At 36.9% G+C, this 17,363-nt stretch overlaps 1 protein-coding gene across 6 annotated transcripts in view; it reads left to right on the top strand.

Moving 5' to 3' along the window:
- The window catches only part of DISP1 (dispatched RND transporter family member 1), a 94,027-nt gene extending 77,641 nt beyond the window's left edge, over nucleotides 1-16,386 (top strand). For all 6 annotated transcript variants that reach the window (XM_075042575.1, XM_075042576.1, XM_075042577.1 and 3 more), the window contains exons 4-8: nucleotides 2,777-2,900; nucleotides 4,184-4,311; nucleotides 4,751-4,848; nucleotides 6,918-7,015; nucleotides 12,045-16,386. In XM_075042575.1, coding sequence (XP_074898676.1) covers nucleotides 2,777-2,900; nucleotides 4,184-4,311; nucleotides 4,751-4,848; nucleotides 6,918-7,015; nucleotides 12,045-15,689 — 4,093 coding nt within the window. In that variant the 3' untranslated portion in view covers nucleotides 15,690-16,386. The remainder of the gene's footprint in view (nucleotides 1-2,776; nucleotides 2,901-4,183; nucleotides 4,312-4,750; nucleotides 4,849-6,917; nucleotides 7,016-12,044) is intronic.
- The last annotated feature ends 977 nt before the right edge of the window (nucleotides 16,387-17,363 follow it).

Below are 17,363 nucleotides of genomic sequence, written 5' to 3'. Positions count from 1 at the left end.
TCCTAAGCATTTTTAATTATTTAAAAAGTGAAAAAAACCCCCAACCCCAAACCTTTTTCAGGTGTGTGAAAAACATCAGGGGAAAAGAAATTAATAAAAACTATAAGGCAGCTTAAAGTAGCGTTACCATTCTAACAACTAGATTGAAATCAGGGGGTGAAATGGCAGAAAAAAGAGATTTCAGTCAGTGTCATAGTTATTGAGAATTCATTATTCAGTGCTTGAATAGTTTGGAGAAAAAAAAAAGGTGATAATGTGTCAGTGTAGCTATATGTCCAGCTCATTGCACAATCGTTGTTTTAATTAGGCACCAAAAAGCAGGAGGTGTTATCCTGATTTAGAAAAGTATTAAAGGATGTGCATAGCACTAAGGATGTCCTTTCTGAATGTGATTCCTTGAGTGAGGAATTGATTTAAGCATTTTTCTCTTGGACTCAGACTTTTTTGGGCAAGTGGTGATTTATGCAGAATCTAAGTCAGGGCAGTGGCTTACTTTTCACAGAGAAAATAAAAAGTAACTAAACTCATGGCTTTTTAATGGGTGAAAAATAAAGTAACTGTCATCTGTTTAGCCACTTACAGTGGGTTGGGATCGAGGCTGGCTGTAGGCAACTTGGTTGGAGCCAGAGCCCTCAGCAGCACCAAATGATGCTCAGACAAGTAAAATCAAAATATAGTGTGGTTAGTCCTTTTTGATGTTTTAGCCCAGGTCAGCTTTGCTTATCTGAATTTCAGTATGTGATACAAGAAACAGGACAAATTTGCAGGTGTAAACAAGCACTTACTGTTTTTTTCTGTATGTGGCTTATTAACATGTTAAACACTTCACCTGGGACATAGGGGGTTTTACAGCTAGTGACTGAAGCATTTAACCAATTTAAGAGCTGCTCAGCTGAGAATGGAAGTGTAGAGACAACATGTCAAAGCAGTAAATCTGGCAGTAGTGATGAATAGGAAAAGAAATCTTTTGGGTATAATTTTTATGACTTAAGAGCAAATGTCTATAATAGTCAATCTAGCTTGGTGTTTATGAAAACAGTCCTATAAATAGGAAAATTCTATTAGGTCATTTACTTCACTTCTACTTTGTACAATTGCTCATCTGGCAAGCTGCCCCTTTGTGATTCACTTTAATAAAAACTTAAACTTCAGATTTCTTTTCAAGCTTTTGCTAATTAACCTCTTGTGTAAGAATTATTCCACGTTTACCTAATGGGAGATTGAGATACACCTAGGGCTTTGGAATTCCTTGCTCCTTAAAGCTGTACTTAGACCCTTAGACCACATGCTTTGGAAAGTCAGCAATAAGTTTGCTCACTGCCGTCGAGTTTACAGTTAGGAAACTGGGAAACTGTTGCAGGAGTGAGGAGCTGGGCATTACCTCCCTTCTTAGCAATGGGACAGAAAATTTCTGCAGAGCCGATAATTGAACTGTGATTAGGTAATGAGTTGCTCTGAAACTGAAAAAGAACCATAATCTTTTAAGACAGTAGAAATAAGTAAAGGAGTGCTCTGCTATAAACCTTAATGTTCTATTGCATGTAACTTGAGGAGGAAATAAGAGTATAGATCTTCTTAATCAATATTTAGTGTGTACAGAGACTATTGGTATAGAATAATTCATAGCCTATAATTATTTTTCTAATGCCTGTTAAAGTTTATGGGACTTTCTGTACTCTATTTGCTCCCAAGATTAGACAATGTTGCCCTTGAAACATAAATTCTATGAATTCAAGTCTTTACTGTAAGAAAAATTATTAATAAATAAAGATTTCTGGGTTTCATTTTATTTTCTGATACTTTTCTGTCAATTTAACAAAAATAAAAATATTTTGTGAAAATGATGAAAATTAGATTTACATATAAAAATTCTTATACTCTTAATTTAGAATGAACTAGGAGTTAAAATCTGAGGGTATGTGTTATTCTAGAAGACTAAACAATAAATGCTGATTAGTTTATGTATCATGTCGCAGCTCCCTTGGACCTTTGAATTTAAAACATATTTTATGGATCATTGGTATATAAGGCTTGAGTATTTTTTAAGTGACTGTTTTAAATATAGAGGAAGTGTTTTCTTTCGGGTCTTACTTTAAAATTGATTTTTCCTCTCTTTGATTTTTTTCTTAAAAAAGCTTAAGCTTTTAAAGAAGAAACTGCAATGTTTTCTATCATTAAATTTTTAACAAAGCATCTATTTTTAGTGGTCCCCAACCATGGATAATATCCATGCCAAAAGTTAACTATAAAGTTAAGAAATAGTCTTAAACAACAGCTTTTACTTCACATATGCTTTGGGGGGGCGGGGGGCGCATTTTTTAATGTAAAAGCATTTTATGTAAATTATTACTATGGCAGTTTTAAATACTGAACATGTACTAAACAACAGAAATATCTATTTCAGTAGCCTATAGTTAATCACCTCTGTAGCAGCACAAAGAAAATCTGAGATAAAGTCTGCATTTTTGTTAGAATCCTGTGGGGAAAAAATAAGTCTGATGTGAAAAGCTTTTCTAAGTAAGAATAGAAAGTTTCAGTATGGAGATTTGATAGAAAGTGTTTGGGTTTGGTTTTTTTTTTCTTCTTAATTCTACACTTTTTTTTTAAACTGTTCCCAAACAGTTTCCACCCATTTATGATAGCTAGCTTAATTTCCTGTAAGTATAACAAAGCAAACAGGTCAGTGTTTAAACATGGTTCTTTATAGAAGTGTGGAGTACTTTTGTGTGTAACTTTCATTTCTGTAACATCTTTTTCTCTGCCTCTCTCCATGTAGCTATGCTGCGCTGATAGCAGACTGGCCTGTGGTGGTCCTGGGCATGTGTACTGTGTTAATAGTGGTGTGTGCGCTGGTTGGAATATTAGTTCCAGATCTTCCAGATTTCTCTGATCCATTGCTGGTACGTAAATATTAATCAATTGCATTGTCAAATAAGTTTTTTTGGTTTGCCGTTTTTTCAGTGATACCAGTAAGTACACAGTACTTGAAAGTACACAGTAAGAGGCAAGTAGGGCAATTGATACCTTCCCCTTAATTTGACATCTGCCCACAGGAAAAAACTGACTCTTAATATGCCTGAAAAGGTTTCTGGTACTATGAACCCGTTTGGCAATCAATTTCCAGGGAGATTCAATTGGTACTACGCTTGCAGAAGCAAGTTCTGTCTAATGAATCCACAAAAGAAATAAGTTGTTACAAGGCTCTTTAATTCCTCTAATTTAAAAAAAAAAAAGTATTAAGTCTTGACATTGGAGCAGCTAATGGTGATACAAAGATGCAGTTCCCATCAGAGAGCGTTATCCACTAGTTTAGATTCCTTCTGCATTTTGCTATTGAAAGGTCATATGTCCTTCAGCAGAACTGCTGTAGATAGAACAATGTAAATTCATCCCAGTTTTAGATGTACAGCACAGTACAACACAACACAGACCATACGTTCTAAATCAGATTTCAAAGAGTGAGGACCAGGATCTATTAAAGGAAAGGGGATTCTAAGTGCCTTCTGGGCATGAAATTATATCCATATTGAAAGACTGAAAGTAATTTTTATCAGATTCTGTTAAATACTGTGTAATTTCTTACTTTTCATAAGCTGTCTTACCCATGAGTAGCTTTCAGGACTTTTATTGGAAATACTGTATTTAATTATTATCCTCAAATAAAAATATACTGTTCCTATAAGTTATTGTTATTTATATCATTGTAGCCTATATCTGTACATATCCATATGTAATGGATATTTCTTGAAAACAGCCAAGTTATTAAAATTGTTTCAAAGTCACTTTCAGAATTATTTAAAGATTCACCTTATTCTTGGAGAAACAGAGAAGATATACTTGAGTGTTTGTAAGCATATTTCATCAGTAAAGAGTGATAATTGAGACACAGAAGAGGACTTTGTAGAATGCCCTTGTTCTGAAAACTAGTTTGATAGACTAAATTATCATCACTTCTCAGGGAGAGAGGTAGTACGTGCAAGAATTCTTAATTCCTTGTCACTCTATACAGTTGGCCATGATTTTGTCTGACCTGTCATAAAGCATTTTACCTTTAAAAGTAGATGCCTGGAGTAACTATGCTTCATAATGAAAACTATCCATCACTTTGATCATGTTTCCACTTTCCCCATTTGAGCTGAAGAATGAAAAGTATTAATGGAATTTTATGATGATCTTCATCTAGGGTTTTGAACCAAGAGGGACAGCCATAGGACAGAGATTGGTCACATGGAACAATATGGTGAAAAACACAGGGTACAAAGCAACACTGGCAAACTATCCTTTCAAATATGCGGATGAGCAAGCTAAAAGGTAAGAATTTGTATTAAAAACGCGTTTTATTTGGGCTTTTTTGTAGGTACATAGTGATTGCTCCAGTGCCCTCTGAAGTTAATATATATATATTGCCACTGATTTCAATAAATACTGAATCTGATCATCTACAATTCTCAAGGCATTTCACATGGAACTAGATATTTCCCATCGCAAGCTCTTTAAAAAAAGTGTATCATTTTAGTTTTCTCTTTTAATTATGGATATTTTCAGTACTGGGCTCAATGCCATTTCCTTTGAAGTCCGTAATTTAAACGAAATATTCAGTGAATGTTTCACTTCTTGTATACCAAAGTCACATTGGTAAAAATATGTTTTCTCATATGTAAGAGCTATTAAAATGTGTGACTTGTTAATAGAAGGAGTATCCAAACAATCTCTTTGCTAAGGTAAGGTAAAACTATTCATTCTGTTTTAGTCATCAAGATGACAGATGGTCAGATGATCACTACGAAAGAGAGAAGAGGCAAGCAGACTGGAACTTCCACAAGGATACCTTTTTCTGTGATATTCCAAGTAAGTAGAGAAATGATGTAAGGAAGGCTAAAAACTTTTGCCAGTTGAATGATTTCTGAGCTCTTCTGTATATTGTATGCCTTATTAGGAAAATATTTTTTGCTTGGTATATTCACGATAAGCACCTTCTTTCTGCGTGCAGAAGTCTTCGAAGAAATTGGGCTGAAATGTTGTCTTCTATTGGTTCTTCCTAGGAAGCAAGTGTTTTTACTTAAAGTGCTTCCTTTAAGTGATTCCGTTTCCTTTAAGAATTTTTATTAGTTATTGGTAATGCTGATCATTGTAAAAGCAGTGTTTTGTGTATGACTATAGAGGTAGCACTTAATTCACACTAGGGAAGAAGTTGTGTTTTATCTGTGCCATTAACTTAACTCTAAGAAATCAATCTAAGTCAAAATACTTTTCCTGTATTTATCCTAAAAGACAGGTCATATCTTGTACAGAATTTAGGAGTTTGTTTAGGGGACACCCCCACCCCCCCACCCCCCCGATAAAAACCCTACACACACACAAAATAACCCAAACAAAACACCCCCCTTGAAGAAACAAAAATAAAAAAAACCCTCACCTTAAATTACTGAAGGCTTATGAAGCTGTCGATAAGTTAAACTAGAGGACAAAAAACACAAAGAAGTCTTTATTGACTTTTTACAAGGCATACTGCAAAACTTTGATAAGTCCTGTTCTGGCAGAGAGCGTGCATTAGCAGATGTAGATCTTGCCTTTATTCATATAATGACCTGGGCTCTTTTGCAGCTACTTCAATATGTGAGGACTGATAACAGAGCACAAAAACATAATTGTGAAATTATTTGTTTATATTACTTGATCTGAGAGAGCAATGACTAGGAAAGACGGGTGAAAAACAGATTTATGATTTTTAGTTTCGATTACGGTATGGTCTTACATTTAAGTGAGAGGATGAGAGCAAGGTCGTCATTTCTGCTCCTGTGAGCAGAACCAAATTAGACTAAGCATATCTTGTGTAAGGAAGAGGAAATGTACTTGAAACTCTACAGAGCATAAACTGCAACTTGAAGCAGAATTAACTCCTCTTATCCTGCCTGCTGTTTCTGCATAGTCTCACTCCCATTCTTTCCACTACTGTTTCTGCGTAGTGTCAGTTGTGGCAGTCATGAAGGAATTGCACTTCTATGGGAAAGTTTGCCAGTCCATTATGTAAAGAAAACAGTTGATTTCCTCTTGACCCATTTTAGTCATTCCTGGTATCTTTCTTTGTCTGCTCCAGGATCTGCAGATTTCAGTTTCCGTGATCCTAAAGCATGGTCAGAGATCATGAAGCACTACCCCTGAGTCTTTTCGTTACAGTCTTGCGAAAGGCAAAAATTCTGCACGTTCACAGCAGTGGGAAAAATTCAGCCTTTTGGTTTTTGGAATATTGTAATTAATATGATAATGTTTCTTAACCCGAAGTACCATACTGTGTTACGCAGTACTGTATATTTGTGTGTGTATATATGTTTCCTTTGTTAGCTATGCATAAGTTTCCTTTCCTAAAAGCTCTCTTCTAATAAATGTGATTTAATTTGTAATTTAAGCTCTATGTGTCTAAACTGTAGAATTCTTAAAAATGGCCTCAAGGACATCACAACAATTTCCACTGCAGACATTTGCTTCTAAAGCAAAAGCATTCTTGTAGAAACAGCTTTATAATTATTATTTATATTCCCAAATGACTTACTAAATCAGCCTTTGATTACTATTATCTGCGCACTGCCATTATGCTGTGCCAAGAATTTCATAGTTTGCTGATTAGATCTTTTGATTTTTGTTTGTCATATTTCAGAAGATAGTTTTAATAGAAGTGTGTAGAGCTTCTAAGTGGTACATAGTATTGAAGATGCCATATTTACTATAAGCACTTTAAGGAAACTGAAACTTTCATGTGGACTGAGTCTTACAGATAAATAGCTCATCTTGAAAAGGAGGTGGATTCCCATGACTTGACAAAGATTTCATCTGTGTCCTTTGAATGGTGGGATTTTGCCTCAGTCTTTGATACCAGACAAACCCAAACAATCTATAAAACCCCCCTCCTGTAATTCCAGGTGATCGCTATTCACGAGTGGTGTTTACATCAACAGAAGGAGAGAATTTATGGAATTTGAATGCAATTAAGTCAATGTGCAATGTAGACAACTTGAGGGTAAGTAAAGATGGCATTTAATTTGTTTAACTTGCAGATATGAAGCATGCATTTGAAACTTTGGTTTTCTGCCCATTGCCATCCAGTAGCATATGAGAGGACTTCACATTGTTCATATCCTTTTCGAATGGCATGTCAGCATGCAGACGAAGTTAAAAAACAATTTTCAATTTGTAAATCAGATTATATAAGGGAATTTATTTGGTTTTGCTACTAATACCATCTAGAATGGGGTGGAGGAGGCCTGCTTCAGAAGTTTTTTTGCAGAAAGGATTATCTTAACTTTTGTTGTGTGTTTCCTCTTAGAATATTATTCCATGGATTTTTGTTCTTGTTTCCCAGCAAATAATACATTTTTCTTGCCTTTTCACCTTCAGGTGAACTAGCTGCATTCTCATAGCATATGCAGTTTTCTCTGACACTCAGTTGGTCACTCAGATTTTTTTTGATTTTTTTTTATGGTTATTTTTTTTAGGTCAGAAGAGAATAGGTTGGCAGAGGGACATCAAAGGAACATAGATACAGTAGCTAGAAAGGTAGCCTAATTAATTAGGTGTGCATAGTGATACTTTCAGAGTAATATTAATTTTCTCTTTAAAACTGAGAAAATGAAAGAAGACATTTTAGCTTTGTCTATGTGGCACCATTGTAATTTTTCCTGGCTTTCCTTGTACTCAGTACCTTGCATAGTCAAAATAAGCATTGTAATAGCCAGCTTCAGAGGCTACCATAGCTTCTTTTACATGTGTTAGAAGACAGTTTAGCACTCTGATTCAATTCGATGTCTGGTTTCAGCTGGTGGAAGTTAACTGACAAAGGCTAAAATAAAATAAGCATTCAGATGGTACATTTGTAAAATATAAGCTTGTCACTTGCTGGAGTGAACTCCTTTGAGCTGCTGAGTAACCATAAATTTTTGCATACTGTTGACTTTGTATGGAAATAAAGCAATATGTTTTTCTTCTATTAATAATGATCTGTTTATTTACAATTTTTTCTCCTCCAAAACAAAAAAAAATCATAAACGATTAACTTCATATTATACCACATTTATTTAATGAGGAATATTTTCATTATTAGATTTGTTTATTGTTACCTTTAGACCACTGTATTAATTTAGTGAATTCCCAGACTGTTTTCCCTAACAGCTGGCATTTGCTTGCTTAAAATGTTGAGCTGTAGCAAAACACTGTATAATGAATCTCCCTTGGCAGTCTGCTGACAGGCATTTTGTCCTGGTTGGCCTCTGTTGGTGTAAGTGGTTTTTGCCTTCACATGTTCATGAAATGTTCCTTATTTCCCCATCAGAGATTATTGCACCAACAGGATGGCTCATGTGATTACCCTTTATCTCTTTCAATCAGAATGAGCCAGGTGAGCAAAGTATAGTATTTAAACTAGCCCAGCTCAGTTTTGAATGAACTGAGCTAGGGAGTGATCATATCGCCAGTTCAATCAGGAGATACAGCAGGGAATAACCTTTTACAAGGGTAAAGACTGAGAGTTAAGGAGGAGATGCTAATCTGTGCATTTAGCTGTAGAAGTTCAGTCACATAAACAGCTGATGCAGGTAAATCCCAGATAGTATAAATCATTGCAAAGCTATACCATCTGAATAAAAAAAAAAAAACAAAAAAAGCCAAAAAACTGTGTAACAGAATAAAGACAGTTAATTACCTCTGAAGAATAATCTTTGTAATGGTTGCATTACTCCTGAGGATTTTTTCTTTTTTTCCTCTCTATATGCACACTTTACTAATAATGTATTGTTTCAAGTACTGCTTTATTTTCTGAGGGAAGGATCAAACTACTTTACTTCAGAAAACAAGCACTGTACATCTTGTATCCATAAAAATAGCTCTTCCTTTGAAATAAGAACACTTCAGAAAATTAAATGTTGGCTACTTCAGCTACGCCCACAGTTGCGTAGATATTTATGGAGAATATTGTTGCAGATAATGTTTCTATGGATCTTTTTTGTCATTTAGGTATTTACTTAAGAATATAGTAATTGAACATCTCAGCTGAGCAGAAAGACAGTGCATCATGATAGCAGCATTGATTTTTAGCTAGTTAGTAGACAGAACAAGTTGATATGGTCAGGTTTTGCAATTATTGCTGGTCAATGTTTGTAAATTTATAATAAAAATTAGATACTCGGGGCTCAGAAAGGGCTAAACTTTTTTCATTAAATTTTTTTAAAAATCCTTGTTACTTAGTTCAAACGATTTTAACACTTTCTAACAATTTCTAAGAACTTCCAACGCTTTTTAGAACTCATGAAGTGCTGTGATATGCCCCACTTCCTAATGCTAAGTTCGGCTAGCAGCCAGTCCCTAGAGAGGATGCTGACTTGCACTGCAGCTATCAGAAGAAATTGATGATTTCAGTGACCTTCTGGTCTTACAGACTGTCTTCTAGCTGTAGTTGGTTTGTTGTTGAATCCATGCTCGTTCAGGGCCACAGTTCTGTTGAAATAAGTGGCAAAGCTTTCTGTATTCAAAGACAGGAAAATCAGACACTATTTTCTGGAAATGCATACCTTGGAATTTATGTATTTTTCTGATGATAAGCAGGATTTCAGCACCAACTAGTATTTGCTTTAGTATGAACTAACAATATATCCCTTATGTGTTAATGGTATTCCCGTCTGCTTGTAACTACTTTAACTATATGTTTTACTGACACCTGGGGACTCCATCCTGCAGCTGCTCAGCATATGGTAGTCCTATAATCTTCATGGAAACTTTACATACAAAGTAGCTGTAGGAGGTGTTCTAATTTTTTACTACTTGGATAAGAAGAGCCCTTTTTTTCACCTGTTAATTGCAGAATATTTTCCCTATAAACTGTAAACAGTTATTTTATAAACTTCAAACATTGTAAATGATCTGCTCAGACTGCTTCCCCAAAACTGTGTATTTGTGATTCTCTGTCACTGTGTAGATCCATTTGGGCAGGGGCAAATCTGCCCACAAACACACCAAGTGTGCAGGTTGCACCGCTTAGTTTCCTTACTTGTTCCAAAATAAATGAAAATGTTGCCAGTGGCAGACCAAGTCTGGCAACAGCAAGTTGGCCTTTTCAATTCTTTTGGATCATCAACAAAGCCCAATGCTACAATATATTAACATTTTACGTAGTATTTTAATGAGCTATCCAGAGCTTAATTTTGTATTTTAATTTCTAATTTCCAGCTGCCAGCTCATGTTACTTTATCTTTGGCAACAGTTACTTTACCAGTGAATGTTTATGGCCTGCAGCAAGTGTTGAAGAACAGCATATAAACCTCATTGTCCCATCTTGAACTTGAATACATAGAGAAGACAATACAATCCTTTCCTTCCAATTTACCTATTATATCCTCATAGGATTAACCTGGAGATGTGCCATGAAAAATACAGATATGCTATTCCAGTGCTTCCTTTTATTTAGTAGGTTGTTCAGTTTTTCCTGAGTTTGCATGTGTGAGTGTTTTTATCTGGAAACAATCAAATGTGAATTATCCTGGTTTTTTGGAATGCCAGTTTGTTATTGTTCAGAAACTGGTTGACAAAAGTAAGTCCGTATTAAAGCTTTAACTGCCATGAGAATCTCCAAGTGCAGTTTTTTTGTCTGCATTGTAAAGGATTGCTAATAATAAACCTGTGCGATTTTGCTAAAAAAATAAAAAGAAAAAAGGCCAAAAAAAAAGCTAAGTGGTATACTTAAGCACACAGCTTTATTAATGTGACTGTTTTAATGTGTGTTCATTCTATGTAACTTGATTAAGAATGAAATTTTACATATATCTATTTGAAGGATTAATTCTAATTTGTCATGTTTAACAAGCCAGAAGTTCTGGCTTTTAAGACTTATATTCCCTGTGCCCTGTCAAGATTGAATTTTCCCAACTTGAGAAAATTCCCCTTATCTAACCTTGTTACTTAAGAGCTTCAGTCATATTTTATAGATACTTTCACTTTTGTCTAGCAGCGCCTTATGGTGATTTAGCTAAGTCATGCTCTGACTGGTTTCAACTAAATCTGGGATATTGTTGAAGCGAAAGAAGAGTATCCACATAAGGGATTAACACTCATATAGCTAAGGAGAGTCCTTAATCAAAATGTTAAAATTGCTGTCATTTTTGTAAAGCTCTGGTAGGAGTTCCTAGGCTTTGGGCAGTCACTTGAGCTGACAACAGCAGTCCTCCCCCGTGATCCAGCTCTGTGCCCTGTCTGCACTTGCCACTGATGTCTCCTTGTCCTGGTGACATCTCTGGCTTTGCTGCTGCTGCATCCTTCTCCACTCCTGAGTCAACTCTTGAGACTTTGTCCCACAGTGGGTGCAGGATTCAGAGGCATGACCTTTGTCTCTGCACAGCAGGGCTTACTTTGGGGTGCTTCATGCCAGAGTGGAATTATCTTGTGCTCATGCCTTGGAAATCCTGCATGACTTAGGGACACACAGTGCCTGGGCGGCAGGTTGACGTTGTTGGGGGAAATGTCTGTTAGCTGTACAAGAGCTAAAAAAGACTCATAAAGTGAGGGTTGTAGAAGAGAGGTCAGATGATGGAAGTCGTTGTAAAGCTGTCACATCCTTTCTTTCTGGATGGTAAGTCCCCCCCTTTCCTAGGAACTTCAGTATGTGGTTTAAAGCAGAATGAAACTTCATTCCTGTATGGCTGATTGTTTATTTTCAGGAGTATAGCATGAGATAATAGAAGACAGTTAACAGTCCTCAGTCTGGGGAAAAAAAAGAATCACCTCAGTACATCTTCAAAGAAAGAATTACAATATTCTTAACATTTCTGCCAGTGTTATGCCACTGTGACAAGTCAGTATACTGAGTTACTGCTGGTTTAGCCTGCTGCATGTAAGAGGATACTGATCGAAAACAATGTGTGTGGAAATAAGAATTTAAAATGTTAACACAAAAGAACTGTAAGCTGAATTTTCATCACTTTGGTATTTTTTTTGTGGGTGAATGTTTCTAATAATTCAGACTATTACTTTAAACTGGATTTTTTGCCCTGCCTGTCTTTATACAGATCAGATCCCATTCCCAGTTTGGTGATCTCTGCCAGAGAGCCACTGCTGCTTCGTGCTGTCCCAGCTGGACACTGGGCAACTATATTGCTATTCTAAACAACAGGTCATCGTGTCAAAAAATTGTAGAACGGGATGTCTCTCACACCCTAAAGCTGCTTCGCACATGTGCCAAATACTACTACAATGGAACCCTGGGGCCAGACTGCTGGGATATGAATGCCAAAAGGAAGGACCAACTCAAGTGTACAAATGTGCCTCGCAAATGTACCAAGTACAACGCTGTTTACCAGATCCTTCACTATCTAGTGGACAAGGATTTTCTAAGCCCAAAGACAGCTGACTATGTCTTACCAGCTTTAAAATACAGCATGCTCTTCTCTCCGACTGAGAAAGGGGAAAGCATGATGAGTATTTACCTAGATAACTTTGAGAACTGGAACGCTTCTGATGGTGTAACAACCGTCACAGGGATTGAGTTTGGAATAAAACATAGATTGTTTCAAGATTACCTGTTGATGGATACTGTGTATCCTGCCATAGCCATTGTAATTGTTTTATTAGTTATGTGTGTGTACACAAAGTCCATGTTTATCACGCTGATGACTATGTTTGCAATAATTAGTTCCTTGATTATTTCTTATTTTCTCTATCGGGTAGTATTTAATTTTGAGTTCTTTCCATTCATGAATCTCACGGCATTGATTATTCTTGTTGGGATTGGAGCAGATGATGCTTTTGTCTTATGTGACGTTTGGAACTACACAAAATTCGATAAACCTCATGCCGGAACCTCTGAGACAGTAAGCATCACATTGCAGCACGCTGCTCTTTCCATGTTTGTCACAAGTTTTACTACCGCTGCTGCCTTCTATGCTAATTATGTCAGCAATATCACAGCAATCAGGTGTTTTGGTGTTTATGCCGGCACTGCCATTTTGGTGAATTATGTTTTGATGGTTACATGGCTGCCTGCTGTAGTTGTATTACATGAACGATATCTTCTCAATATTTTCAGTTGCTTTAAGAAACCTCAGCAGAGGGTATACAACAACAAAAACTGCTGGACAGTATTGTGCCAAATGTTCCACAAGATTATTTTTGCAGTGTCAGAAGCATCCAGGATATTTTTTGAAAAAGTTTTGCCATGCATTGTTATCAAATTTCGATATATTTGGCTTTTCTGGTTCCTTGCCTTAACAATTGGTGGAGCATATATTGTGTGTGTAAATCCAAAGATGAAATTGCCATCATTGGAGCTCTCCGAGTTTCAGGTATTTAGGTCTTCTCACCCATTTGAACGATACGATGCAGAATACAAAAAGCTTTTTATGTTTGAACGTGTCCACCATGGAGAAGAGCTCCACATGCCAATTACAGTAATCTGGGGTGTCACACCTGAGGATAATGGTGACCCTTTAAACCCTAAAAGTAAAGGAAAGCTGCAGCTAGATAGCAGTTTTAATATTGCTAGCCCAGCTTCACAGGTTTGGATTTTACGTTTCTGTCAGAAGTTAAGAAATCAAACATTTTATTATCAGACTGAAGAACAAGACTTCACAAGCTGCTTCATTGAAACGTTTAAGCAGTGGATGGAAAATCAAGACTGCGATGAGCCATCTCTTTACCCCTGCTGCAGCCACTGGAGCTTTCCATACAAACAAGAAGTTTTTGAATTATGTATCAAGAGAGCTATAATGGAGCTAGAAAGAAGCACAGGGTACCATTTAGATAGTAAAACCCCAGGGCCTCGCTTTGACCTAAATGACACCATCAGGGCAGTGGTGTTGGAGTTCCAAAGCACCTACCTCTTCACATTGGCTTATGAGAAAATGCATCAATTCTACAAAGAGGTGGACTCGTGGATTTCAAGTGAGCTTAGTTCTGCTCCTGAAGGTCTTAGCAATGGTTGGTTTGTGAGTAACCTCGAATTTTATGATCTTCAGGACAGTCTTTCTGATGGTACTCTGATTGCCATGGGTCTTTCAGTTGCTGTTGCATTTAGTGTAATGCTTCTTACAACTTGGAATATAATTATAAGCCTTTATGCAATAGTTTCAATAGCTGGAACTATTTTTGTCACTGTAGGTTCTTTGGTTCTTCTTGGATGGGAGCTAAATGTGTTAGAATCTGTCACTATTTCAGTGGCTGTTGGCTTATCTGTAGATTTTGCTGTGCATTATGGAGTGGCTTATCGCTTAGCCCCTGACCCTGACCGAGAGGGAAAGGTCATTTTTTCTTTAAGCCGTATGGGTTCTGCTATCGCAATGGCTGCACTGACTACATTTGTAGCTGGAGCAATGATGATGCCCTCTACAGTGTTGGCATACACGCAGCTTGGCACTTTTATGATGCTTATAATGTGCATTAGTTGGGCTTTTGCAACGTTCTTCTTCCAGTGCATGTGCCGATGCCTGGGACCCCAGGGGACTTGTGGCCAGATCCCACTACCAAAAAAATTGCGGTGTAATGCCTTCTCTCAGACCTTCTCAGGAGCCCAAGGAGGCAGAGGTCAAAATAAATCACATCCTGTTAGCAAATACCAGCTGGACTCCAGAAGTCAAAAACCAGAAATGGAGCACGAGCACTATGAGCTCGAGCCTCTGGCATCACAAAACAGTATCTGTAACCCTGCAGAAAAAGTGACTTATGAAGAAACTCATATCTGCTCAGAGCTCTTCAGCAGCAGGCCTCAGAACACATGTATGCCTATGCATTCAGCCTATAATAGTGAAGTGAGTAAAAGCATAAAAAACGTTGCTAGTTCAACTACGCTACAGACATCTATTGACCAACACACCATATGCCCAATTTTCTCTCAAAACAGGCAGTGTAGCTGTCCTGATGCATATAAACAAGTGGCTGTGAAGTGGAGTCCACAGTCATGTCAACAGTTAAGTGACACCTTCTGTTACCAGTGTTCTCCTTCACCGGGAACCGTACAGATCCAAAGCTCTGTAGCTCCTCTAAATGCTTTACAGCAAGCTGCCGAAGGTTACGTGCATCCAGTCCAGCATGTCCTCCACTGCAGTTGCCTTCAAGGAAGGCTCAAAAGAACAATGACGCAGACCTCTCTCCCTAAAAATTTTTTCCTCCAGTCCGTGCAACAGTTCCAGGCACATCAAAGATTAAATAGGACAGAGTCACATGCTCATCAAAACCCAGAGGAAAACATAAGAACTATTCCAAAGGTGATGAGCTCCTCACAGTTTCTCTGCCGAAACGCAGGACCTCTAATAGTGCATTGCTCTGAATGTGAGAACAGTGTATCAAATAACCAAACGGGATTCTGTCAGCAGACAGACAAGTGTGATGAAAAGGGTGGTACAGAAGTGAATGGGCTTGAAAGCAAGAAAGCCTCTCTGTCAAAGCAGAAAAAGAAAGCTGAGGGCAAGATAGATCAGCGTTCTTTGCAGAATGACCGGGTTTTGAAGGCTGACCAAAATGATAAAAAGCATCTGCTGAATAGATCAGTGAGAGAGGCTCGCTACGAGGGTTGCCGTGAAAATTCACACTGTTGTAGCAAGGCTATCACAGTGAAGTGCAATTCTGTTGACTGTCAAATGCCAAACATCGAAGCCAATGTGCCTCCTATGTTAATGCGCCCAGAACTTTCCAATGAAAGTTTGTTAATAAAAACACTATAATAAATCTTTAATTTGGCAATCCCGTGTCTTTCTTTTAGAAGTAAGTTTAAAACATTGAAAAGGAAAGTCCTGAATAAATATGAATAATAATTTGCATTTTGGAATGAAAAAATGTATTTTATAGAACAGTAACACTTATACATTTCATAAAGCCATTGCATGTAGTAAAACCTGATGTTGTCCAGAATGTTTTTTTGCTGTAACTCATAAGCTGGATTATGCTTAATTTAGTTATTGTCCCAGAGCATTAGCATTTGAATTCTCCTTATAAACCATCTCAAGAAATAAAGCGTTACAAAGAAACTCCCTTTTCTGAAGCCAGGGCTTGTGGGATTGATAATGTTTGGGGCAGACTGAAATTGCCAGATTTTCCAAGTACATAATTTACCTTTATTCTGCTGCTGCTGTGGCAGGCTTGTGCGCACCTTGAAACAGCGGCAAGACTATAACTGTGTTCATTCAGGATTGTCTGAAATACTAGCTCTGCAGGGTAGCCTGTTTTGGGAATATTTTTAACTATTTATCCTAACAATCTAAAGAAAAGCTCTTGGAGGTTAACAGCACTTGCACCACCATTGTTGCATATCTGTGTATATAGTGCAGTAAAACATTTTAAACTGCCCTTTCTGGCAGTTACTGTATAGACTTTACCATTAAATACTAGAGAATACAGGTTGAAACAATAGTAAGTGAACATTATTTACATCTCAGTGATGACAAGAAAAGTATAACTCATGTATGATGTATGTATATAAAACCAGGAGTTATAAAATTGGGCATGAAGTGCCTTGCGATGCCGAACGTTTTCCCACCAAGTATGGAAATTAGAAGTAAATCTACTGTGGAGAAAGGCTTAGTTAATGCACATGTTCTAGACTTACTGTCAATAGCATCAGATTAAGTCAAGCCAAAAGGCTCAAATACATAAATTAAAATATTGTGCTCTGAGTTTTCTTACCTGGAGACGTTCCAGGATGTAGTTACAAATATTGAACTAAACCATGTAACCAAGACATTGGATTTCAGACATTGTATTTGTGTAACTACGGGGTTTAATCAAATGACAGCTATGGTTTGGTCGTGGGAATACTTGCTGGTCTCATTATTCAGGGAGAGTGGATTTGAGAGCTGGAACTATGTAGTATGTCATAATTGCTATGCACCGTAATGACAAATCTCTATTCATATAATCGTTTGGTTATGCTGGTTGTGTTGATTTACTATACACAGATAACAGAAGATAGATTTCATGGACTGAGGTGATATCGCATACTTAGTGTGTTATGAATCACTGGAGGAAAAGTCTGGCTTTTTCTGTTCTAATGTTCGTGTTGAAGGGATGTAGAAGATTAGTATCATACAACAAACCACTTTGGTTTGTCTGGGATCAGTGATACTAGTGCTTATATATCCCAGTGACTGGAACAGAATAAGAGGTTGAAATCTACAGAAAAAGCTATAATAGTTTTACATGGTTTAAGAAGAGTAGCATTCTTTCTTAGATATAAAATAAAACTTACTTTTTGTTCTTTTAAAACTCATAAGTCAATTTAGAGCCAGATTCTTTCTAAATGTTTGTAATGAGAGCAATTCAAGGATTTTCTGTGGACTATAGAGGCCACTAATTATAAAGAGCTAAGACTTGCAGTGCTAGCAATCTAAAGAAATAAAAAG

This window comes from Buteo buteo, chromosome 12 (genome assembly GCF_964188355.1).
Source record: "Buteo buteo chromosome 12, bButBut1.hap1.1, whole genome shotgun sequence".
NCBI lineage: Eukaryota > Metazoa > Chordata > Aves > Accipitriformes > Accipitridae > Buteo > Buteo buteo.
This window is presented reverse-complemented; position numbering and strand designations above follow the sequence as displayed.